Source organism: Pagrus major, chromosome 3 (genome assembly GCF_040436345.1).
Source record: "Pagrus major chromosome 3, Pma_NU_1.0".
NCBI classification, from domain to species: Eukaryota; Metazoa; Chordata; class Actinopteri; order Spariformes; family Sparidae; genus Pagrus; species Pagrus major.
In genome coordinates, this window is record NC_133217.1 from 3,139,307 (window position 1) to 3,165,103 (window position 25,797).

Here is a 25,797-nt window from a genome sequence, read left to right on the forward strand (position 1 = left end):
CACCCCCGGCCGGTGCTCACCATGCTGCTCTGGATTAAACGCTTCATTACCTTCAATCATCAAGCAGGATATTTTTATATTTTTCTCGAGGAGTTGATAGAAAATTGTCTGCATCAGTACAGTCATAGGTTCAGGTGTTGACCCACAATGTACAGAAAAATAATATATTTATCTTTCTTTTATGTTTTTTTATCTGTGAGGTTTTGGCAACAATTACACATTTTTCCAGTTTCCAAATTACCTGAATACCTGTTAATCAAATATTAGCAGGTATTCAGTTAGTTGGGTTTTGTGTATTTTTATAAAGGCACATTAAGGGACAAGCACTTTAAACTACCAAGCCTATAAATTCTCTCTGGTATGTTGACTTGGTCTTTCTGTCCATACAGAAATAAACAATGAATAAATGTATAATTATGATGAAGCCTCCTCATAACGGTGTGTTGAAGAGCTATAATGAAGCTGAATGTATTTTGGGGTCCCAGGTCATAATCAATCAATCAATCAGAATCAGGTTGTATTTATTTATCATTTCAGCTATGATCTCACTGTTTTACAGCATTTTATCATAACATGTGCACTACTTATTTATTCCACTGGAGGGCGCTGTAGTCTGAGAGCTGCCACTAACTCACAGTACTCATCAGTACAACTATTAAAAATAAGATCTTTCAGCACAATCTGTCTCATTTCTTGAAAAGAGCATATAAATACTTGTAAAATGTAAAACCAGCAGCCAGTAGGTGGTTTTATTTCTTATATTCTCATTTGAAAGCTTCAACAACTCAATGAATTGTGTCCCGACTGTAAAGAAAAAGACAGAAACAATCACATTTTAAGTTTTTTTTACTTTGTTGCATGAAGTGACAATTCAAACATTTCAACAACACACAAAAAAGAAAACAAAAACATCAGCACGTCCGTCTGACCAGCTCAGAACTACACAGTGTAACTTAGGAACGAGATATATGACAAAACAAATTCTCTTTTTCAATAATACATATTTTACAAAATCATTAACTACAAAATACTGGTTCAAAAATAAATATTTCTCTCTTTTTTTGACGAAAAACAAAAAGGAAATAATCACCTGAGGTCTGTAAATATAAAAAAGTAAACATATTCTGCACAAAATCATTCATTTACTCACTGACTGCTTTGATGTCAGAATGAGCTGAAATGAAAACTTGTGTTCGAGGACATTATAAGTCACAATATACTGAATATTCCAGTTAATGTGCAACAGCAGTTTATTCCTGAGGTAAAACTTAAAGTGACTTCAACCACCACTGAACTACAGAAACAAAAAATCTTGCAGATTGCAAACTGTAACAGCTGCACAATGAAAAAAAAAACAAAAACAATCATAATCATAGGTATTTAAATAAATCAAGCAGCTTCTTGGCAAAAATCACTTTTAAGTTAATCTAATATTCTCATTCTTTCTTTTCTTACATCTGCTGAAAATAAAAGTTGAAAAGTGCAACATGTTCAGTGTCGAAACCTGCAGCCCCTGTAGTTCAGTTTCTGAACCTGTAGGAGATCGGCAGCAGCTTGTGAGTCTTCTTCATGGTCTGGACTTTGGCGTGCGTCGGGTCGTCCATGGTCTTGTAGCAGCGCCGGGCGTAATCCAGAAGCTTCTCCTTTGACGCCTCAAACTCGCCGACCTCAGCCACCTGCAGGCGAGGTATGAGGTACACATCTTATATGTGATACATGTACAGAGAAACACATGTCCTCTGCTGGCTCTGTAATGATAACTACATTTAAAATGTAAAATTTGACCTTCTCTGGAGCCACCAGCAGCAGCTCGGCGATGGGCGAGGTGGAGGCCATGGTGTTTCGGTCGACTCCGTGGATCTGGAAGGCTCGGGACATGCTCCTCACCCGCTGGTAGGTGGTCAGGATCTTCTTATAACGAATCAAAACCCCGTCTGGGTCTTTAACTGGAACAAAGAGAGTGGAGAGAAAACTGAAAGAGACTGAAGCATCGACAGAAGTTGACTGTTTTTGAGTGTTTCAGCCAAATGTACAGTTTTTTAAATGATTAGTTCTCCGTCAGACGTACGCAGGTTGAAACTACGAGCCTGGTCACATCTGGCATCAACATGTGTCCTGAGCGATGCATTGAGGACGCGTTTGAGATCCAATCACTCAGACCAGACTGTCTGTTTCAACTATTAAACTAGTAATGACAATATCACCAGAAGCCCTCAACAAAACACGTGATTTTAAGAGTTGTTGTGTGAGGAGAAGCTCAACAAACTTTGTGAAACGGCTTCAGCAAATTCTGAATCACTGGTGCCTTCTTGTAAATTCCGCATCAAATACAAATCATGAAGATGTTTCTATCTTTATAAAAAGTGCCAGTAAAAGCCTGTAATATAGGCTACTTTTTTGTCATTTGTGGAGAAAGTCCCCAGACTCCCTTAATAAAACACTAATTTTTGAGACTTGTTGCATTGGAAGTCAGTTAATAAACTTTGTAAAACGCTGTCTACAACATATTCTTAACTATTTGGGCCTTCTTGTAAATTCGGAAGTGCATCGTACGTCCCAGCAGCTGTTTGAACTCATCGTTTCAACTGATTTCACCATTTTTCACTAGAATATAACATATTGATGATAAACATGTCAAAATTATAAATACAGTAAACAGTAACTAATATAGGCGACTTCTTTGTCCCCAGACTCCCTCAAGAAACTGCTCAATTCTGAGACGTTGTGACGCTGACCTCTCTGTCTCTCCCTCCCGTGGGTGATCCTGAAGATCCTCCTCATCTTCATCCTCGGCTCTCCGTTGGCTCGCCCCCTGCCCTTCTTCTTTGACCCCTTCTCCACGGACGAGTCCTCATCTTCCTCCTCCTCCTCCTCTTCTTCTTCCTCCACGTACTCGTCCTCAGTGTAGTACTTATCCTCCTCCAGATGATACTCCTGCTTGACTGTAGCGGTCAAAAGTTGAGCGGAAATGAAAACAACAACAGAAAAGTTAAATATCCTAACGTGATATTGTTCTGCATCACACATTATGTGATTCATGTCACAGATCTCTTCTCACCAGGGATGGCGGTGCTGCGGCGGCTCCGAGGTCCTGGTCCCTGCAGCCGTTTGAGGGTCATCCCGGACCTGGTGGTCATGGGGGAGGGAGGAGCGGGTAAGCTGGCAGGCTGGACCTTCACACCTCGCTGGGAGTCTGCACACCACTCTGTCGCTGTGTGGATAGAAGTATAATAACAATGCTGCTGCTGCTGCTGCTGCTGTGAGCTCAAGGGACACAAAAACATTCATGCATTACCTCATCGCTGTGCTTAAAATAGAGAATAGTATTTAAAATAAGTTGTGTCTGTCTTTCACTCACTTCCAAAACAAACGCACATGCAGACCAGATCAAGATTTTCATGTTAGGGACAGAGGTGGATATCATACCGCTTTCGTCCACAGGGAGGCGCCAGAATCAACAAATAAACAAAAGTTCCTTGTAACAGCTTTAATTACATTTGTACACTAAAAACTCTGGATACAAGTTATTTTTATTAAGGCTTTGAATACTTTCTTCACCACTGGCTCTTCTCATTGTCATCTTCTGTACTTAGATTCACATGTTGTTTACCATCTATTTCATTAACTTGCTCCTCTGTACAGTATATTTTATATTATTTCCCCACATAAATTAAATTTCATCCTCTCTTATCTATTATTGCACCGTTGCTGATATTAATCCAGTATTATAACAATAAATCTTTTCATGATGCATCATGTTGCTTTGGATAAATCTATATAAAAATCATACAAATCATATAAATTAGGACTTTTCACCCTCACCCTCCGGACTCCTCATGCTGACGATGAAGCGGTCCAGCTGGCAGCGCAGGAAGTTGCGTTCCTCCTCCAGCTCCTCGATGCTCTTCTGCAGCCAGGCGTTCTTCTCCAGAGCGACGTACAGGTGAGCTCGCAGGTTGGAGACCAGGATGAAGGGGCTGTACTGAGGGTGAGGAGGCTCCTGGACCACCGACTCTGCAGGAGGAGGAATCAGGAAACATACCAGCTAGTTTTTAAGTTTAATTAAGACTATTTGTTTTCTTTATTTCCTTACTTATTTTCTCATTATTTTAATTGTACTTTGGCAACAAATTTAAAATGTCATGCCAAGAAAAGCCTTTTATCTTGAAAACTGAAGTAAACTGAAAACATAGGAGAGGAGTTATTATCCCGATTTGATTATTGGAATCGGGAATGTTAAAGTAAATTAAAGGCGCTAAAACAAAAAAATGGCTCTGATGCAGCATGTAATCTGCAAAGTAACTAGTAATTAAAGTTATGAAATAAATGCAGTGGAGTAAGACGTGACTATCTGTCGCCAAAATGTCCAAAAGTAGCAGAAAATGGAGAAACTCAAGCGAAGTACAAGTACCTCAAAATTGTAGTAAAGTACAGTACGTAAGCAAATGTACTCAATCACTCTGACTAATTAATAAATGTGGAGGAGAGAATTAAACGTTAAATAAAAGTTAATTAAGGTGAAATAAAACATGATCCATGTAAAGGACATGTGGTCACAAATGTTTATATTTTGACCTGAACTACATAATGAAACTGCTGTCGTCACGTGTCGTAGATGTGACGTACCGTCCATCATCTGCTGGCCCTGGTTCAGATGATAGGCGGGGGGTCTCTCGATGCTCTCCTCCAGGGGAAAAGACACCTCGTAGGCATCCAGATACAAACCTCCTCCTCCTCCTCCTCCTCCTGCTGCTGCTGCTGCTGATGAGGATGAAGACTGGGGCATGTAGTGATCTGATAATCACACATAAGAAAAACAGAAAATGAGCTGAAGACTCTTCTTTGTTATTAACCACCTCTTCAGGCGTCGTCTACTAATTTAAACTGGCAAAAGAAAACTTTGACAGCACAGTGGTTTCCTATAATGTGGCTCACTTTCTGCCACCTTACGCCACAAAGAAAGCTCGTCTCACACATTGAATGGACGTCTGTTCCCTCGTTGATGCTAACACAACATTTTTTACACAAAGAAAGAAATATCTTCATGCAGAACGTTTGCAGAATCAACAAGTCGGCCCAAACAGTTGAAACAGTGTTCAAACTGCTGCTGGGAGGTACGACACACTTTAGAAACAGACGCACACAGGATGCATTTTAAACAAGGAAGAACATGCAGCATGTGTCGTATTAAAGCCGAATATACAACAAGGCCCAAATAGTTAAGAATATGTTGCAGACAGCGTTTCACAAAGCTTATTAACTGTTTCCTAACACAACAAGTCTCAAAATGAGTGTTTTATTAAGGGAGTCTGGGGACTTTCACCACAAAAGACAAAAAAAGTAGCCTATATTAGTTTAATTCAGACTTGTTTGCTGTGAATATGTTATATCCTTTAACAAATTGAGTGTAAATGGTGAAATCAGTTGAAACAGTGAGTTCAAAGTGCTGCTGGGAGGTACGACACTTCAGAGGGAGTAAACATGTGAGAGTTTGCTGCTTTTCTTTGTCATTTATCACAGTAAACGAGGAGCGGCTGCTCATAAAGTTAACATAACTATAACTTAAAGTGTGCTTATAAATAATTAATAAAAAACAAACGACATGGGGAAAGAGAGCGTCAGTAAAACAGTCATAACATATAAAACCAGATGGACTTCAGGATCGATTCTTTAATCAATAATAATGACTTTTATGAGGCTTTTTCAGAAGCAGGAAGTGATTTGATTGATCTTCTTATTATCACGAGTTAGAAAAACTACAAACACAGAGAGTGAAGTTTAGAAACAGACGCCACGTTCACTGGTTGTTGCACTGAACGGACTCATGGAGCAGCCCGACCCCTGCAGCTGGACACGCCGTCTACACGTCGCTGTTACCTGTCGGGCTGTTGTTACCTGTCGGGCTGCTGTTACCTGTCGGGCTGCTGTTACCTGTCGGGCTGCTGTTACCTGTCGGGCTGTTGTTACCTGTCGGGCTGCTGTTACCTGTCGGGCTGCTGTTACCTGTCGGGCTGTTGTTACCTGTCGGGCTGTTGTTACCTGTCGGGCTGCTGTTACCTGTCGGGCCGTTGTTACCTGTCGGGCTGTTGTTACCTGTCGGGCTGCTGTTACCTGGCGGGCTGCTGTTACCTGTCGGGCTGCTGTTACCTGGCGGGCTGTTGTTACCTGGCGGGCTGTTGTTACCTGGCGGGCTGTTGTTACCTGGCGGGCTGTTGTCCTCTCTGCTGCTCGGAGGGTTCATGTCTGTGAAACTCGTTATTATTCGCCTGCAGGTTCGTCTGTGTCCGGTTATACTTCTGTAATACAGCGTGACACGAGCCTCGGCTGCTGCCTTACCTGATTATAAGTGCTCCCACAGGTGCACCGCGCGCACGTTCGTGTTTCTTCTTCGTCCAGTGCAACATGAACGGTGCGTAGCGCCACCAGGTGAACCGGAAGACGTAGGACGGGACAAGATTTATATTTTTCTATTAATAAATAAATAAATAGAAATGATGCGATATAATGGATAAATAATAACTTTTTAAATGATATTTTTGTGGGTTTTTTTTATGGAAATGGAAATTTTGTAACTGTAAATTTGAATTATGAAAAATAAAATGACATCTTGATCTTTTTCTTTGTTTTTTATTTATTTTTATTTCCCGTCGTCTTTTTTTAATGATAATTAAGTTTTTTTTAATTTAGTTTTTATATACATTTTTTATTTTATTGTGTTAATGTTTAATATTTTCTTTCATGTGTTAAGAAGTGTCTGTTCACCCTGGAAATTTTGTAATTTTACATTTTTATTTTGTTTTTTTTAAAAAAAACGAGATCCTTTTTTATATTTTTCTAAAAAAAATCTAATAAAATAAATAAATAAATAACCGTGTTGATATTTTACTTACTTACTTTACTTTTTTCAATGATAATTTTGTTTTCCTCTCACCGTTTTATGTTTTTTATATTTATTTTTATTTTATTGTGTTAATGTTTTATGTCTGTTCACTCGTTTTTACCTTTAATTAATTGTTGCTTCACAGTTTGTAAATTTGAATATAGCAAAAAAGATAAAATAAAGATTTTTCTAAAAATCACAAAAATAAAATAAAAAAGTAAAAACGCCCAGGTGCGTTTCGTCAGTTCGCACATGCGCACAACGGTGATGCTCGTTCACCTCCGACGAAAACTGTTTTTTCTGCTTCAGCTTCCTGTTTCTGTCTCCACAGCGACTCGTGTCCGACCTCAGATGCCTCAGACGGACATGTTTCTACCTGAGAAGGTTGGAGGAGTTTGAGGAAGTGGAACTGGTCCAAACTCTGACCGGAAACGTGTCACCTGAGGAAGGTGCGCAGGTGGAGAAGAAGGCGGAAGTAGAGAAACCTCCGCCGGAGAAGCTTCAGGATCAACAACAGACCGAGACTTAAAGCATCCGGACAAACAACGGAAACAAGTGAGTGAATTTAAATCTCCTGTCGGTGCGAAGTTAAACGTTTGTTTGTCTTCATCAAAGACTTTAAAGTTTAAATGTTGTCTCAGTCTCACCTGGTCAGGTCTGCAGCGACTCTTCATGAAGCTGAGCTCCACACCTGAAACGGGAAACCTGCTTTTACATCAGCTTTAGTGACATAATCACATATTATATATTAAATTAAAAGGGTCGCAGCATAGATTTCTCTGCATTGAGTACTTTTAGTCCATTTTGCAGATCTACTTTTATTTGTTCCTCCTTTTCTTCTTCTTCTCTCTAATTAATTAACCTGATACATCTGTTATATTTAACACAAATGCTTTTCTTTCACTAATCCCCTAATTCCTTCCTCCTCTCATCACCAGCTGTACTTTATGAGCCTGTTTTCAGAGGAAAAGGTGAAACTAAACTGATCATTTTTTTAAATAAGCTGCCAGTTTCTTCATGGTACAACCTCAGATGTGATTTTTATTGCAGATATTTGGAAAATTCTGGATTTTTTAAAATGTTTTTTTCTTCTCGCAGTGTTTGTCTTAAAGCAACAACATGTAGAAATTGGCATTTTGTGCGATTTGGTGCTCCCCGCAGTATTATTATCATTATTATTATTATTATTATTATTTCAGAAAAACTGAATGGTGATTAGCGTCGTCTCGCTCCACAAACGTCACCGAGGTCGTTGTATTAAATCTGGACACATTGTTGGAGGCGGAGCCACGTTCGTACCTGTGAAAGCTGCTCAGTGGCGTCTTAAAGCCGCAAAAGCTTCCCAGGTATGAAAATACCTGGATCTTCTGTGTTGTGCTGACCTCCGGTTTGGCTCCGAGCTGACTTGATGGGGATAAAATGATTCAATCGTGCGACTCTTCTACACTTTCTCAAATTTTAATGGACCGAACGGCTCAAAGTTCTGACAGCGCAAAGAGTCATTTTCTCGATGTAGCGTGTTTTTGTGTTCAGGCATCAACAGCCGTCTCTTCTTCCCTCTCTCCCAGTTTGATGATGGCCCTGTGTGACGGCCTCTCCCACTGTAAACTGGCTCTGGCCTTTGCTGTGATGATGGATTTACTGGGAGGAGCTGCTCTGCTGGTGGGAGTGTTCGCCCCGCTGGAGATCGGAGGACGGGACTTCGGAGACTTGCTGGTCTATACTGGTATGAAACAACCGTCCCGGTCTCAACTTGATGTAAACATGATGAGTCACAAACGGATAAAACTAGAAAAGAGAAGGCGGATGAAAGTAGGAAAGAAGATCATAGGCTGTTAATTGCGACGTGTTACAAATCAGATATCGTTGTCGTCGAGCCAAAGTAGCACAATTTAAAATTTGTTTATTTATCATTAATCTGACCCCGATAATCTATCTACACCTCATATAAATGTTGTTATAACAAGAGAAGTCTCTTGTTATAATGTGGTAAATTTGTGTGTTGTAATAACGTGAATGTATCTTCACGTAACTTTAATAATATCTTGATATAACGATAAGATTTTCATGTTATAATGTGATAGTAATCCAAAGTAATCTGACAGGATAAACACAGGATAAATGTTGAATATCGTATCAAAGTCAAACGAGAACATTTTGCGTTTAATATTTTTATTTTCCTGGTTTTATTCCCATTGACTAAGACATTGCACGACTGCTTTATGACGCAGCTTTGTTGTTTATTTTGTTTTATTTATTATTATTATATTTACAGGATGATATAAACACGCAAAGTGAAACTAGATCTAAAAATATTGACACATTTTTAAGGCGATTATCACGATTATATTGTAATCTCCTCAAAAAGCAGTTAAATATGACGATACAGCTCGATCCATATTGTGACAATATTGTTGGGATGACTGTTGGTGCTTTGATGAATAAGCACCAGTAATGTGGATGTAACGATTAAGAGAATAAAGACAAGTATTAGAACAAGTAGAAGAGTTATTTTACTGTAAAACAGCCTTTAAAACCAGGAAAAGACAACACTTATGACACATCATGATTAAAGAAAAGCATGAAAGAGAAAACATCAAAGATAAAATCACAGATACAAACAACAGAAATAGCAGAATAAGTTAAATACATCCTCATAATGGTACGTCATCGTGTTTGCATGTCACTGACGACTGTCCTCCCTGCAGGCGCCCTGTTCGTGCTCATGTCTCTGGCTGGGTGGGTGTTGTGGTACAGCGGAAACATCGATGGCCTCACGTCCAAGAAGGAGCTGGGACACATCGGCAGCGCCGTCGACCGCCTGGCTCGCAACCTCAGCCGCAAGATCCGCACGTACAGGAGCCAATTCTGAGCCGGCAGGAGGACGTCTGGCTTTTCAGTTTAAAAGTACCGGTCATGCTGTTAGTCAGTATTAATATGAGACTGAACTGACCTCTTCACTTTTACTACGGACGCACACTGAACAGTGTTAGACGAAACATTTCAGTTGTAGATGTTCACCTCTGTAACAGTGTTCACTGTTGGATTACAGAGCTCGTTAACACTTATTTTAACTCTGAGAGCAGCTGTTACAGTCATTCTGATGCTTTATTGTGATTAGTATGTTTTTATTTTTTGTTGTGTGTTTAAGATGTGACTGTCCTTCAGTAAACAGTGGTCTCATATCGGATTTCAATAAAAGCCTTTTTATACATTATACAAATGTGATTTCTCCAAAAAAAAGAATTTTCTCTTCCATTACGGGGACGTGCACAGCCATTTTGTGGTGACGGGGGCTCAAGGAAAAGAAACGGCCCGTTGTCATGCAAGGATTTGCAATAACATTCTCATTTTGAGGGCTTTAATGTGCTCAAAAACTCTGCATGATTTAAAGGTGCACTGTGTAGCTTTGGTGGGGAGACACTACAATCAGAAGAGAAAGATCTTAACTGACAGGTGTTTTTTTTTATGCCTAAACTAACTTAAGTTCCCTTTTTTTGCGCTTGAGGATAAACTACATATTCCTGTTGCTGAGTAATTCTGTAGCTCCTTCTCTAATATAACTGTATTGCTTCGTTTACTTATAAACCAAACTCAGTTCTGGTGATTATTTTTGGAGAAATAAATCCTTTACCAGATGCCTGTTGCTGCAAAATACCGTGGATTAAATTTAAGGGTCGTTTCCTAAAACTCTGGAATAATTAAGCCACTCATCTCTGAATAAAGAGCTACTAAGTATATGTTTTAAAACCGCTGAATATGTGAACAGTTTATACACTAGGCTGAATAAATGCAGAGTAGCTGTAAAACCACAAAACTCAGTGGTTAGAAAAACGTTAATGTGAACATAAGTAAATAAATAATAATTTAGTCCCTGTAGGGTAATTAAATGTTGACAACGTTAAGTCGTCAACACTTTTGGAGCTTTTAGTTTGTTGTTCGTTTTTAGTTTTTAGTTTTTGTTTGATTATTCTTTGATTTATTTAGATTCAAGTTTGAAAGCATTTCCTTTTACCAGTTATGTGTTTAATTATTTGCTTCTTCAGCATGTTTAGCCTCGTCTAGTTGGGCAGGACCATGATGCACCTGAGTGGGCCGATGACACAAGCAGGATTCCTTTGTTCTTTGTTTGCGTTTTGGAAAAATGAACCAAGAAAGTCATCGTCTTTCACCTGCTGACACAACACAGGCCCATGGTGCAGCAGTGGCTCGTGGACTTGCATTTTGGAGTTCGATTTAGATGGCCGCCAGAAAAGTTTTATAAAACAGGACAGAAGAGGACATGATGGACAGAATATCAAGCTGATGTGAGAGTGAGTGTCCAGTTTGGTGGCATTTTTCTGGTTCTGCCTTCACCACACAGTGACCACAGATGTTCACAGGAGCGTTCTTCAGCAGTTAAGCTGTTGTTCAATAATACATAAATGGCAGTAAAACAGTCAGGAATCACAGAAACAGGTGATATTGAATATTTAGAGTATTATATAGTAACATTTAATCATTTTCTCTCAGGGCTAGGGTCAAATCACTACTGTGAATAAACATGTTTCAACATGTATCTCACTCTCAGTCTCTCAGTCTCAGTTTGTTTCTCTTTCTTTCTAAACGTATCTTATGACCTCCTCAGAGGTGAAGCGTTACAGGACATCAGTCAGTCAGCTTTTTAGTTGTCAGAAGGCTCCTTTAACAGAGATACTGGCTCTCTGTTTAATCTCTAACTTCAGTGTCCATGCTAAGCTAAGCTAACCTTGTCTGGGAGCTAACTCTGCTCAGAGTTAACATTGATATCAATCTCCTCATTCAAATCCTCTGTGAGAATACTGAATGTTCAGGTAATATATTCAAGTGTCGTCACAAATGAGCATGTGGACCAAACTTTTTAAAATGTCAGGATTTTATTGAAAAGACAAACATCAGCACAAAAAGAAAGAACAACACATTTGAGTTTAACATTCATTCATGTTCATCAATGTAAAGGAATTTACATGTTTAGTCTCAAAAGTTCATAGTTGTAAATTTGTGGATATACATCTCCCTCCTCTCTTCTCCAAAACATCTCACACGACATCTTGCCATTCCTCACCACCCTGATCAACTCCTCCCTCACTTCAGACTTTATTCCAGCTCCTTTCAAGACAGCTACAGTAAAGCCACTCCTAAAGAAACCCACCCTAGACTCAGCTGACATCTGAAACTACAGACCTGTATCTCTTCTTTCATTCCTCTCTAAAACCCTGGAACGGAATTACTATACACGTTTTCTATAAACTGATCAATGTTGTAAAGTTAGAGTTAGAATAGTTTGTAACTAAAGTCTGGTCATACGCTGTCCCCTGATTGTTTTGAGTATGAATTCAACAGAAAACAATTAATAAAACAACCAATCAGAGTCATAGAACATAGAACAGTCCCACCTTTTCAATAGGCTCCTTTTATATAACTGTACTTATAGTGCAAGAAGCCATCTTTTACTGTCTTTTAGTTCTGCAAAGCTAAATAAAGTGACACCAGGAGAGTCACTGAGTGTGTTTGTCATTCAGGTCTCTGGATTCAGCTGCTCAGAGAGCTCTGTGCTGTTGTCAGGAGCTGCAGGTCAGAAACAAACATCCCATATTGAACTTTTAGAAACTATAAATACAGGAAACAGTGTTGAAAAGGTTCATCTGCACAATAATGTGAAACATGTTTTAATCTAAAACATGAAGTGTGAGTCAGATCAGCTGAAATAGAACCAAAGTAAGTTTTACTTACAAGATGGAGGGCTAATGGCTGAAATCAAAACAAAAGACAAATCATTTCAGTCACAGTTGTAAATGCCAGATTATCTTTAGTCACTTTATTCCTCTCTTCTACTCACTCAAACTGAGTATCTGTTTATACTCAGTCTGTTTAGTGCTGACTGTATTTACTTTCTCTGATGCTTGTTTTAATTTCGCAACCTGAATAAAAAAATCAACTCAAAGACTGAAATGAAAGTAGTGAAATCTTTCCTTTTTCTCTCTCACCTTTCTTCTTTTTGTAAACGATGAGTCCAGCAGCACCGATGAGAATGAGAGCAAGAACAACCACTGCAGCAGTGACGGGGACGGTCATGTAACTGGGCTTCACTGTTGAATACAATAATAGTTTATTATTACTGTTTTTGTTTTTTTCAACATGAATTCCCATGCACTCCCCTTCAGCACCCTCTGATCTCACTCTTACCTTCGTTGGTCCTGATCCGATCTTTCTCCAGTCTGGTGATGATGTCCTCCTTCACACCAGAGAACTGAAACACACAGTCGTACCTCGTCCAGTCTTCAGGTGTGACTGATGAAAGGTTCAGGTCAACACTCATCTGGAAGGTTCCATCGTGGTTGGGGAGGATCTCTCCGTGGTCCACCTCCTCATGAAGCTCCTCTCCATCTTTCCTCCAGACGAGTGAGGCTCTGTGAGGGCAGAAACCTGTAGCGTGGCAGCTGACTGGAGAGGAGGGAGTCTTCTGGAGGAGAGACACTGAGGGAAGCTCTGGAGAGTAAAGAGAGAGAGATTAAAGAGGAGAGAGAGGAAAAGAAACAAGGTAAAAGAAAGATGAAGAAATTAAATTTGGAATCAATAACAGAAGGTGTGAAAGTGCTTCCAAGCAAATGTTGAACAAATGTATTGGATACATTTTGTTCCTCAAGAAACATCTGCAAACCTTTTAAAATATTAAAAATGATGCATCATATACATCCTTTTTTACTTGCTAGCAGGCTTCGTCTGCACTGACTATTTTGTTACAATACTACGTTTCTTGGCACATCACTGCTGCAAACTGTTGATCAGGGAATAGTGTGAAATCAGCAGCATGATGTGAATCACGTCGTCCATGTGCTTGTGACAGTTTGTAATAGTGTCGGTCGACTAAATACTGATTTTAAAAAAGCAGAAGGACAGTGTTGATGGTGGCCAAGTAATGTGATCCATGTATCCAGACCACAGTGTAATAATGACAGGGTACATAACAACACATCTGCTACACAGCCTCCACATGATCTGTATACAGACAGAGGAGGGAGCTACACCACCACTAAAGACACTCACTACAGTCAGAGAAGAACAATGTCTGTCTGTTCTTATGATTCACAGTAAGGTCGTCAATCACAGTGTCAATGTTCAGGGGAAATATTTCTATTTTGAAACACTGAAACTGTAAAATCACTTTTCTTAAACTAACTGTGGCATCACAGTCTGAGCTTTGATGGTGAGTAATGTCACCCAAAGATGTCTGTGATTGGTCAGGACTAAAACAAATGTAACCACTACAAAAAAAGGTGATGTCAGACAGGTTGGATTAATAATACAATGACAGTTCAGTCTGAGCAGCCTATATGAAGATCATTGTGTCTAATAAACTACATCAGGTCAGGTGATTCTACCTGTTCTCAGCAGAAAGCTCCCCCCATAGTCCACAAACTTCTTCAACCACTCTGGATAAATCTGAGTCAAATCAGTCTTATATTCTCTGATTAAATCTTTATCAGCTTCCCATATCGGTTTGGCGATGTCAGCCTCAGGTCTCAGAGCGATCCAAGTAAATGTTTTCGGATCCAATGCCAAGAAGTCTTCTCCATCATAACCAAACTGAATGAAACCTTTGACCTCTCCAGTCTCATCATCCCACTCACAGCCTCCTGTCTCTTGTAAAACATGGAGACCTGAGACAGAGACAGAGACTGTAATTAACACTGATTCACAGATGAAACATTCAGTGGAAAGATGATCTTAAAAACATTGTACATTGTGTGACGACTGCTATTTTTTTAGTCGTGTGCGTTCATGAATCATCAGATTATTATCAGTAGTTTGTGTTTAACAGCTTCAGCAACAAGTCTAACTAGCAGCTGGTTAATGTTGACATGATGAATGACAGGTAGTGGCTGGACCACTGAAGACAAACTGATATGATGGTTTGCTTTACATGAATCTCTATTTCAGGTTATGTGTAAAATGATGTCAGAGTTTGAACTGATTGGTATCTTGAGGCCCTGGGTCACTTTACAACTAAGATGCAGAACAGTAAAAGTAAAACAGGCTGTAACATGTTACATACTGTACCTCCATGTTGGTTGTAGAGACTCATCAAACTGTTCGTCAAGTTTTTGAAGAAGTTTGGCAAAAAGTGGAAACATCTTTGTCTGTACCACTCCAACCGCTCAGGATTGTTTGAGACGAATAATTTGGCAATGTTCAGTTTTACTTCCAGCCTTTTGTTGCTGTCACAGGACCCGATCAGAAGTTCATCAATTTCTACTGTTGTCACAACCTCTGGGAGGTTTGGGATTCCAGTTGATGCAGTTGTGAAATATTTCAGTGAGTGTGGCACTGCAGGACAAACAAAGGAGCTTATAAGTAACACTAATATAAATATGATGCTAAGTGAAAATATAAATATGATATTTAGTGTGTGTGTTTGCTCCGAAGGAACACAATGCAAAAGTTTTAAATGTAATGTGCAGGACAAACAGCCTCCATTCAGTATGAATACACACTCAGAAATATGATGATATCAGTATGATTCAGTTAAAACAGTCTGATCAAAATAGTCGAGTGGACTGTGAAGTTTAAAGAGTTTAAAGATTTAAAATGTGATCTTACCTGGTGATGAAACGTGACAGAAGAGAAGCAACAACAGTAACGTTCTCATCTTGATTTGATGAAGACGAGTGAGTGAAGGACCGAGCTGGATCAGGTGTTTACTGTTGTTTATCCTGGCAAAGGGGAAGTGACAGTGTTTCTGTTCTGAGAAAAAAAATAGTCCAGACCGCCTAAAAGTGATCCAGTCCTCACCAACACCCCTCACTGTATGTGTTAACAGTGAATAAATATTAACTGAGAAAATGCCTTATCTTCAAACAGACCTGATCAACTTTCCAGTGAACTCCCTCACTTCGTTATTCAAACAACTATAGTGATAAAACAAAACAAAAAGACTGAAAGAATTTGTTTTGTCTGAGTCTGTCTTTGACTTCAAGTGAGCGACACTTGATGGTAAGACTTACATTCATGCTGGTACCATTTTTAAAGTGACTTAGTTATAAATCACCTTCTTGAATGAACCATACATCAATAATTGTCTAATTTTACTCATTAACCATGATGATAAAGATACAGAAAAATATAAATTCATGGCAGAAACATAGCATCCTGTCAATATATTAGAGACTCCTCAATTTCGCACAAATCATGTTTAAGGGAAGCTTGTGTCAAGTGAAAATTATTCAAGTGATGATTATTGTATTAGATCTAATGATATTTTACTCATTCCCATGGTTCTCTTAAATATATGTTTAATGTAAAAATATGACAAAGTCATTCCTGTATAGTTGGGTAGTAAGAATACCTCCAGGTGTGACCTATTATCAGGTCCTTTAAACGGCACTAAGGGCTGTAGCCGTGCGTAATGGCTGTGCCACATGATACAACAGCTGCTTTGGCGTTGCTAGAGGACATTGCCAATGCACAATTTAGGTGAGAGCGAGTTTTCTTCAGGGACGTACTGATGTTCTGGTCCATGATGATGATGATGACCCCTCATCAGGCGGAGGGAGCGCAGAGATCCCCTCTCCTCCTCCAGGATCTCGTACACTCACTGTGTGCAGAGATGCTCCTCTTGACCTCTCGCTTGAAATCAGACCGCTTTTTTAAAACTCTTCCAAAGTCTGCAGCTCTGAACTCACAGCGCTTAAAGCTTCTGTCACTTTCTGCCATTCCTTAAAGGAAAGGTGTGACTGTCCCCGGGGGAGCAGTGGTAAATTCAGTTTCACAACTTATGAGGGCCTCTAGAGATGGGTGGAGGAAATAGTGTCAGTGAAGTGTCCAAAGTGATGTCTTTATTCTTAAGAAAATAAAGTTCCTTTGTCCAGATAGAGGTAATCGGAGACTGGATGGAGCCTCCTGGTACAAGGAGTCACAGGGTCAGCTTTATGCTAAAAGGAATGTTTACCTTGCAGAGAACAAGGCCTCAATTTATAAAGGAGAGGCATGAAACGCATTGAGATGTGTTCCTACACTGCACTGACGGTGAGTAGTGGTAGCACCCCTGGACACTGCCTCTGTGTAGTCTGCCTCTCCCCATATGGCCTCAGCTTAGTTTTCCTTTTGCATAGTCGTGGTTGGAACAAATTTTAATACAATTATACTAATTCTTTAATATTTCATATTGAGGCCTTTTTTAAAAGATAATTGTAATAAAGTAATTCTATTCACCTTACTGATTTTAAGAGTTTTTCATTTGCTCATTAATCCTTTCTTTTTCTCACTCAGCAGTTCCAACCCCTGCATGTTTACGTTGATTATTGTGTAAAATAAAACCTTTTAATTTACTTTATAACTCACATCTCTGCCTATTCAGTAACAAGCCGGTGTCCTTTACTATTTCCAACCAAATATCAGAGGTTCAAATATTTCTTGGGGTTGCAAACCCCCAGGTGGCGTTGTTTGGCTTCCCCCTGGATTTCCACCCATTAGTGCCCCTCGCCACAGCTGCAATATATTGATATTATACTGCTGCTATGATATGAGACTATGTCATCTTAGATTTTGGATATTGTTACAGCATGATGTTGGGCCTTCATCAGATATTGCAGACAAAGGAGAGGCCTGTAAGGAAACCCAGAAGCCTTACTACGAGGCACTCCTAAACCAGCATGAGTTTTCAAGAACAAAGGAACTGGGCCAACGCCCAAAGGTCTCGCAAACTGTACTTCGAGGTACAGTCCGTCCCCAAAATTTAATCCACTCCTGATTGGGCCAAAGTTGCCGCAGGCCATAAAAGTCCGGCCAGATGACCCTGACGTCACTCAGGGCATAAAGGTCAGGGAGCCCCGCTGCCCATCGCATTTCTCCGGTTTTTATTCAGCAGTTGCCAAAAGGGTGTGAAGTCGGTGAGACGTTTCAATTTGCTTGACCTAAGCTACAGTTCTTTTATCGCTGGACGAAACAGAGACTGTGTTTCTTTTCTTTTTGTGAGAATATTCTTTATTACTTTTACATTGAGACTAAAAGCATATCAATTGATTGTTGATCCCTGATTCCAGGGTGGTGCTCCGGTGATTATTAATGAATAGTAAAAACATTCATTGATTAACATTAAAAACTTTATTGATAATCGATAATCGATTAATATTCCCACTGAATTTCAACAATATGTTTGTTTTTTTCCTGGTTGTAAAGACGACATTACATTTTCTGAACTTACCAGACTGTTCTACTTGTTCTAATACTAAAGAACAAAAGAGTAAATACTTGTCTTTACCCACGTCATCATTGTATCCACATTACCGATTATTGATTAGAAATCTGTTCTTCTAAAATTGTTGCAATATTGATAAAGGAATATAATTAAAAATATTGTGATACTTAATTTTGTTATCCAGTCATAGCATTAATGTCTTGAGGACATTTTTTATAATATCAAGATATATATTGTGTAGTAAAACAACCTACAAATATCGTGGCATTATTTTGTGGCATATAGAGGTCACAAACCAGTGTCCACCACCAACATTTGGTGAAGTGAGACACACTGAGTTTGAAAGTTATAAAATGAACTGTGGTTTGTCCTTTCATACTGTATGTTTGCTATTGTGCAATGATTTTCAATAAAGTTTCTCAAGGACTGTTTTTCAGTCCTCTACTGTTTATGACAGTTGTTCTGATCCTGTGACAGGGCAATAAAATTATTCATCTTCTATAACTGCCTCATCATAAACAAGCTTTTCTTCTTCCTGCACGCCATAAAAAAACACAAAGTCCACATCTACCTGAACCACCTACGGCTTCTGAAGTCATCTGTCTCCAATGTTTTACCCCACACTTACAACATACAGCCTCCAGTAACACAGCACAGTAATACAGGCTTTAGGCAGACTGTTTACTGGTGAACTGTTCTGTGTTTCATAAACTGCTTTCAGGAAGTAATTCAAGGAAAGTTATCTCACCTGAAGATGCAAAGTGGCTCGAGAGAAGCAAGAGAATGAAGATCTTCGTGTTCTGATGAGAAGTAAGTTTCATCCACTTAACAGCTGAGTTGAGTCAGTGGAGTTGAGTCTTCATGGTGTGTGTTACATGTGCCTCTGTTGTGTGTGTGTTCTGTTCTCTCTACCTGATTTTCATTCCCCCCTCCCTCTCTACCTGAGCACACCTGAGTGTGATCAGTGATTGGCTGGAGTGGGGGATGTGATAAGAGGGCAGGGAGTGCAGGGACAGGTGAGCATGGACAGACACACACACACACACACACACACACACACACACACACACACACACACACACACACACACACACACTTGTGACAAGTGTTTTCTCCTCTCCTCAAACAGGTTGGTTTCTCAACCTCCATGCATGTTTAGGTGATGGGGTTTTGTTATTTTAGTTTATTGTGTTAGTTTGGGCCGGAGCTTACCGGTGGTTCAGTTATTATATTGGGAATAATTAAATGATTTAATAAAACCTCTGAGTAAACTGTTAACCTTGTGTCTGGTGTCGTTTAAATATTGTATCCTCCAACCCCTTTTTGAGCTTTAATTTGACTTCTATAAATGGAGGCCGTAACAGAGTGAATGAATGGAGGAGGTGTTTTCTATTTGCATAACACGCCTCCTTCCTTCCCTCACTGTGTCTTTAGCTCCCACCAGCGGGGATGAGAGGTTTAGACAGGGGTAAAACAGTCCCGCCCCTCTAACAATCCAACAGGTTAATCCCCAATAACAGAGAAAATGATTGACAGCTGCCCAAACAAATGAGAACCCGAGTAACACAAACCTGAGGTGTTCAAAGGCCTTTCAAAATATAGGACATTCTGGTGTCATTCGCCACATTAACCATACAAATATTAACAGCAGCAATACATTTAAAGGCCCACATCAGAACACTTTACCAGCTGAAATAAATGTAATAAACCCATATAAACAGTATTATATAGTAACATTTAATCATTTTCTCTCAGGGTACCTCTGTATTTAAGTCATTTCTATTATTGTTGTATGTTGCTTGTACATTTAATTTGTGTTAACCGTCAGCTCAAATCACTACTGTGAATAAACATGTTTCAACATGTATCTCACTCTGAGTCTCTCAGTCTCAGTTTGTTTCTCTTTCTTTCTAAACGTATCTTATGACCTCCTCAGAGGTGAAGCGTTACGGGACATCAGTCAGTCAGCTTTTTAGTTGTCAGAAGGCTCCTTTAACAGAGATACTGGCTCTCTGTTTAATCTCTAACTTCAGTGTCCATGCTAAGCTAAGCTAACCTTGTCTGGGAGTTAACTCTGCTCAGAGTGAACATTGATATCAATCTCCTCATTCAAATCCTCTGTGAGAATACTGAATGTTCAGGTAATATATTGAAGTGTCGTCACAAATGAGCATGTGGACCAAACTTTTTAAAATGTGAGGATTTTATTGAAAAGAGAAACATCAGCACAAAAAGAAAGAACAATACATTTGAGTTTAACATTCATTCATGTTCATCACTGTAAAGGAATTTACATGTTTAGTCTCATAAGTTCATAGTTGTAAATTTGTGGATATACATCTCCCACCTCTCTTTCCCAAGACATCTCACATGACATCTTGCCATTCCTCACCACCCTGATCAACTCCTCCATCACTTCAGGCTTTATTCCAGCTCCTTTCAAGACAGCTACAGTAAAGCCACTCCTAAAGAAACCCACCCTAGACTCAGCTGACATCCGAAACTACAGACCCGTATCTCTTCTTTCATTCCTCTCTAAAACCCTGGAACGCGCAGTCTACAACCAACTGTCCTCCTATCTTTCACAAAACGACCTCCTTGACCCCAATCAGTCGGGCTTCAGGACTGCCCACTCCACTGAGACGGCCCTCCTCACAGTGACCGAGTCGCTCAGTGCCACCAAAGCCTCGTCCCACTCGTCAGCCCTCATTCTCCTTGACTTATCTTCTGCATTTGACAGTCAACCACCAAATCCTCCTCTCCACTCTGGCTGAACTTGGCATCGCTGACTCTGCTCTCACCTGGTTCACATCATACCTGACAAATCGCACCTTTCTGGTCATATGCAATGGCTCCTTGTCCAAACCCTGCTTTCTGGAAACTGGTGTCCCTCAAGGCTCAGTACTAGGACCACTTCTGTTTTCACTATACACTAGATCACTAGGCTTTGCAATCACATCACATGGATTCTCTTACCACTGTTATGCAGACGACACCCAACTGTTCCTCTCTTTCCCCATCCTCAGACACCCACGTTGCAACGCGTATCTCAGAATGTCTGGCAGACATCTCCGCTTGGACAACTGCTCATAACCTCAAGCTCAACCTTCATAAAACTGAACTCCTCTTCATCCTGGGGAAAGACTGCCCTCGCATGGACCTGTCAGTCACTGTCGAGGACGTCACAGTATCGCCTTCATCGACTGAGAGGAACCTGGGTGTAATCCTCGACGACAGACTATCCTACAACCCCAACATCACTGCTGTGGCCCGATCATGCAGATTTGCCCTCTACAACATCCGCAGGATCCGGTCTTTCCTCACAAAGGACGCAACGCAACTCCTGGTCCAAGCGCTGGTCATCTTCCACCTGGACTACTGCAACCTACTCTTGGCTGGACTCCCAGCCTCTGTGACGCAACCGCTGCAGCATATCCAGAACGCTGCAGCACGCCTTGTTTTCAATCTACCCAAATTCTCCCATGTGCCCCCCTCCTCCGTGACCTCCACTGGCTTCCTGTTGCAGGGTTAGATTCAAGATGATGGTACTGGCCTTCAAGGCCGTCAACAGAACTGCACCCATCTACCTCCAAACGCTGGTCAGACCACACGCCCCAGCGCCAGCACTTTGCTCCACTACATCTGTTGGTCGGCTGGTACCGCCATTGCTGAGAGCTGACAAAGGTCGCTCAGCGAAGTCACGACTTTTCTCTGTTCTGGCGCCTCAGTGGTGAAACAAACTCCCGACCAATGTCAGGACAGCAGAGTCACTCGCTATCTTCAGCAAAAGACTCAAGACTCACTTGTTCAGACTTCACTTCTTCACTTCCTGCAGAGCATGACTCCAGAGACCAAACTCTACATTCTCCATCTATAGAGTGGTGCAGCAATAACAAATTTTTGGAGGTTAACCCTGAAGTAAGCATCGACCTGGTTCCCTCCACAAGAAGTCTATGAGTTTTTTTAATTTAATTTTGGAATATCGCCAAAAAGAAATCTGTATCAAACACAAGTTTATGATTCTTAAATGTTTTGTTCGTCAATATAATCTTCACAGATGAACACAACTTTTGTGATTAAATTAAATCTCTATTAGTAAAAAGTTAATACAAGTTGTAAAGTTAGAGTTAGAATAGTTTGTAACTAAAGTCTGGTCATACGATGTCCCCTGATTGTTTTTGAATATGAATTCAACAGAAAACGACAATTAATAAAACAACCAATCAGAGTCATAGAACATAGAACAGTCCCACCTCTTCAATCAGCTCTTTTTATATAACTGTACTAATAGTGCAAGAAGCCATCTTTTACTGTCTTTTAGTACTGTAAAGCTAAATAAAGTGACACCAGGAGAGTCACTGAGTGTGTTTGTCATTCAGGTCTCTGGATTCACTCGCTCAGAGAGCTCTGTGCTGTTGTCAGGAGCTGCAGGTCAGAAACAAACATCCCATATTGAACTTTTAGAAACAATAAATACAGGAAACAGTGTTGAAAAGGTTCATCTGCACAATAATGTGAAACATTTGTTAATCTAAAACATGAAGTGTGAGTCAGATCAGCTGAAATAGAACCAAAGTAAGTTTTACTTACAAGATGGAGGGCGAATGGCTGAAATCAAAACAAAAGACAAATCATTTCAGTCACAGTTGTAAATGCCAGATTATCTTTAGTCACTTTATTCCTCTCTTCTACTCACTCAAACTGAGTATCTGTTTATACTCAGTCTGTTTAGTGCTGACTGTATTTACTTTCTCTGATGCTGGTTTTAATTTTGCAACCTGAATAAAAAAATCAACTCAAAAACTGAAATCAAAGTAGTGAAATCTTTCCTTTTTCTCTCTCACCTTTCTTCTTCTTGTAAACGATGAATCCAGCAGCACCGATGAGAATGAGAGCAAGAACAACCACTGCAGCAGTGACGAGGACGGTCATGTCACTGGGCTTCACTGTTGAATACAATAATAGTTTATTGTTACTGTTTTTGTTTTTTTCAACATGAATTCCCATGCACTCCCCTTCAGCACCCTCTGATCTCACTCTTACCCCAGTTGCTCCTGATCCGATCTTTCTCCAGTTTGGTGATGATGTCCTCCTTCACACCAGAGAGCTGAAACACACAGTCGTACCTCGTCCAGTCTTCAGGTGTGACTGATGAAAGGTTCAGGTCAACACTCATCTGGAAGGTTCCATCGTGGTTGGGGAGGATCTCTCCGTGGTCCACCTCCTCATGAAGCTCCTCTCCATCTTTCCTCCAGACGAGTGAGGCTCTGTGAGGGTAGAAACCTGTAGCGTGGCAGCTGACTGGAGAGGAGGGAGTCTTCTGGAGGAGAGACACTGAGGGAAGCTCTGGAGAGTAAAGAGAGAGAGATTAAAGAGGAGAGAGAGGAAAAGAAACAAGGTAAAAGAAAGATGAAGAAATTAAATTTGGAATCAATAACAGAAGGTGTGAAAGTGCTTCCAAGCAAATGTTGAACAAATGTATTGGATACATTTTGTTCCTCAAGAAACATCTGCAAACCTTTTTAAATATTAAAAATGATGCATCATATACATCCTTTTTTAATTGCTAGCAGGCTTCGTCTGCGCTGACTATTTTGTTACAATACTATGTTTCTTGGCACATCACTGCTGCAAACTGTTGATCAGGGGAATAGTGTGAAACCAGCAGCATGATGTGAATCATGTCGTCCATGTGCTTGTGACAGTTTGTAATAGCGTCGGCCGACTAAATACTGATTTTAAAAAAGCAGAAGGACAGTGTTGATGGTGGCCAAGTAATGTGATCTATGTATCCAGACCACAGTGTAATAATGACAGGGTACATAACAACACATCTGCTACACAGCCTCCACATGATCTGTATACAGACAGAGGAGGGAGCTACACCACCACTAAAGACACTCACTACAGTCAGAGAAGAACAATGTCTGTCTGTTCCTATGATTCACATTCAACTAACTGTGGCATCACAGTCTGAGCTTTGATGGTGAATAATGTCACCCAAAGATGTCTGTGATTGGTCAGGACTAAAACAAATGTAACCACCACAAAAAAAGGTGATGTCAGACAGGTTGGATTAATAATACAATGACAGTTCAGTCTGAGCAGCCTATATGAAGATCATTGTGTCTAATAAAATACATCAGGTCAGGTGATTCTACCTGTTCTCAGCAGAACGCTCCTCCCATAGTCCACAAACTTCTTCAGCTGCTCTGGAAAAATCTGAGTTAAAGTAGACTCAAAGTCTTTTCCTAATTCTTTATTGGCGTCCAATAAAAGTTTGGCGAGGACAGCCTCAGGTCTTAGAGCGATCCATGTCAGTGTATTCAGATCCAATTCCATGAGGTCTTCTCCATCATAACCAAACTGAACGAAACCTTTGACCTCTCCAGTCTCATCATCCCACTCACAGCCTACCACCATCTGTCCAACATGGACACCTGAGACAGAGACAGAGACTGTAATTAACACTGATTCACAGATGAAACATTCAGTGGAAAGATGATCTTAAAAACATTGTACATTGTGTGACGACTGCTATTTTTTTAGTCATGTGCGTTCATGAATCATCAGATTATTATCAGTAGTTTGTGTTTAACAGCTTCAGCAACAAGTCTAACTAGCAGCTGATTAATGTTGACATGATGAATGACAGGTAGTGGCTGGACCACTGAAGACAAACCGATATGATGGTTTGCTTTACATGAATCTCTATTTCAGGTTATGTGTAAAATGATGTTAGAGTTTGAACTGATTGGTATCTTGAGGCCCTGGGTCACTTTACAACTAAGATGCAGAACAGTAAAACGTTAAACAGGCTATAACATGTTACATACTGTACCTCCATGTTGGTTGAAGAGACGCATCAAAAGGTTATTCAAGTCTTTGACGTAGTTTGGCAAAACGTGGTAACACTGTTGTCTGTACCACTCCAACTGCTCAGGATACATTGTGAGGAATGATTTAACAATGTCCTGTTTTACTTCCAGCCTTTTGTTGCTATAACAGGACCCCACCAGAAGTTCATCAACTTCTGCTGTTGCCACAAGTTCTGGGAGGTTTGGGATTCCAGTTGATGCAGTTAAGAAAAACTTCAGTGAGTGTAGCACTGCAGGACAAACAAAGGAGCTTATAAATAACACTAATCATGAATATATATGATATGAAGTGTGTGTGTTTGCTGTGAAGGAACAAAATGCAAAAGTTTTAAATGTAATGTGCAGGACAAACAGCCTCCATTCAGTATGAATACATACTCAGATATATGATGAAATCAGTATGATTCAGTTAAAACAGTCTGATCAAGTTGAAACAGAAGTGAAACTAAACTTGGAGCAAAAGAGTCGAGTGGACTGTGAAGTTTAAAGAGTTTAAAGATTTAAAATGTGATCTTACCTGGTGATGAAACGTGACAGAAGAGAAGCAACAACAATAACGATCTCATCTTAATTTGATGAAGACAAGTGAGTGAAGGACCGAGCTGGATCAACTGTTTACTGTTGTTTGTCCTGGCAGAGGGAAGTGAGTGTTTCTGTCCTGAGAACAAAAATAGTCCAGACCGCCTACAAGTGATCCAGTCCTCACCAACACCCCTCACATACAGTAAAGTGTTAACAGTGTCATCAGCTTTTCTAGTGAACTCTCTCACTTCCTTCTTTTTTAAAACAATGGTCATTTAAAAAAAACAAAAAACAGATCAAAA

At 40.1% G+C, this 25,797-nt stretch overlaps 4 protein-coding genes across 4 annotated transcripts; 1 reads left to right on the forward strand and 3 right to left on the reverse strand.

The window, feature by feature from the left end:
- Positions 1–744: 744 nt before the first annotated feature.
- Positions 745–6,281, reverse strand: LOC140993901 (coiled-coil domain-containing protein 106-like). Its single transcript, XM_073463462.1, has 7 exons — positions 6,202–6,281; positions 4,627–4,794; positions 3,823–4,014; positions 3,059–3,211; positions 2,736–2,942; positions 1,786–1,946; positions 745–1,676 (listed from the first exon to the last, which is right to left on the reverse strand). Exons 1-7 carry the CDS (start codon positions 6,239–6,241, stop codon positions 1,521–1,523), a joined length of 1,077 nt encoding a protein of 358 aa, XP_073319563.1. The 5' UTR covers positions 6,242–6,281; the 3' UTR covers positions 745–1,520.
- Positions 6,282–7,169: 888 nt separating this feature from the next.
- tmem238a (transmembrane protein 238a) lies at positions 7,170–10,084 on the forward strand. The gene is made up of 3 exons (XM_073463478.1): positions 7,170–7,435; positions 8,449–8,606; positions 9,589–10,084. The coding sequence occupies exons 2-3, from the start codon at positions 8,453–8,455 to the stop codon at positions 9,750–9,752; spliced, it is 318 nt and encodes a 105-aa protein (XP_073319579.1). The 5' UTR covers positions 7,170–7,435; positions 8,449–8,452; the 3' UTR covers positions 9,753–10,084.
- A 2,233-nt stretch (positions 10,085–12,317) lies between these two features.
- LOC140994120 (major histocompatibility complex class I-related gene protein-like) lies at positions 12,318–16,612 on the reverse strand. Its single transcript, XM_073463686.1, has 6 exons — positions 16,495–16,612; positions 14,281–14,559; positions 13,085–13,387; positions 12,886–12,987; positions 12,632–12,649; positions 12,318–12,466 (listed from the first exon to the last, which is right to left on the reverse strand). Exons 1-6 carry the CDS (start codon positions 16,610–16,612, stop codon positions 12,417–12,419), a joined length of 870 nt encoding a protein of 289 aa, XP_073319787.1. The 3' UTR covers positions 12,318–12,416.
- A 6,500-nt stretch (positions 16,613–23,112) lies between these two features.
- LOC140994121 (major histocompatibility complex class I-related gene protein-like) lies at positions 23,113–25,576 on the reverse strand. Its single transcript, XM_073463687.1, has 4 exons — positions 25,491–25,576; positions 24,937–25,203; positions 24,257–24,535; positions 23,113–23,441 (listed from the first exon to the last, which is right to left on the reverse strand). Exons 1-4 carry the CDS (start codon positions 25,537–25,539, stop codon positions 23,113–23,115), a joined length of 924 nt encoding a protein of 307 aa, XP_073319788.1. The 5' UTR covers positions 25,540–25,576.
- Positions 25,577–25,797: the final 221 nt, after the last annotated feature.

Coding starts and splice junctions, on each gene's coding strand:
- LOC140993901 (XM_073463462.1), bottom strand. CDS start 6,241: ATGAACCCTCCGAGCAGCAGAGAGGACAACAGCCCGCCAG. Junction 3,212..3,822: donor CAGCATGAGGAGTCCGGAGG/GTGAGGGTGAAA, acceptor CTATCCACACAG/CGACAGAGTGGTGTGCAGAC. Junction 1,677..1,785: donor TGCTGGTGGCTCCAGAGAAG/GTCAAATTTTAC, acceptor CCTCGCCTGCAG/GTGGCTGAGGTCGGCGAGTT.
- tmem238a (XM_073463478.1), top strand. CDS start 8,453: ATGATGGCCCTGTGTGACGGCCTCTCCCACTGTAAACTGGCTCTGGCC. Junction 8,607..9,588: donor AGACTTGCTGGTCTATACTG/GTATGAAACAAC, acceptor TCCTCCCTGCAG/GCGCCCTGTTCGTGCTCATG.
- LOC140994120 (XM_073463686.1), bottom strand. CDS start 16,612: ATGGCAGAAAGTGACAGAAGCTTTAAGCGCTGTGAGTTCAGAGCTGCA. Junction 14,560..16,494: donor GAGGAGCATCTCTGCACACA/GTGAGTGTACGA, acceptor TCTCTGTCTCAG/GTCTCCATGTTTTACAAGAG. Junction 12,988..13,084: donor TCGGATCAGGACCAACGAAG/GTAAGAGTGAGA, acceptor TGTATTCAACAG/TGAAGCCCAGTTACATGACC.
- LOC140994121 (XM_073463687.1), bottom strand. CDS start 25,539: ATGAGATCGTTATTGTTGTTGCTTCTCTTCTGTCACGTTTCATCACCA. Junction 24,536..24,936: donor TCTCTTCAACCAACATGGAG/GTACAGTATGTA, acceptor TCTCTGTCTCAG/GTGTCCATGTTGGACAGATG. Junction 23,442..24,256: donor GAGCGTTCTGCTGAGAACAG/GTAGAATCACCT, acceptor TTTACTCTCCAG/AGCTTCCCTCAGTGTCTCTC.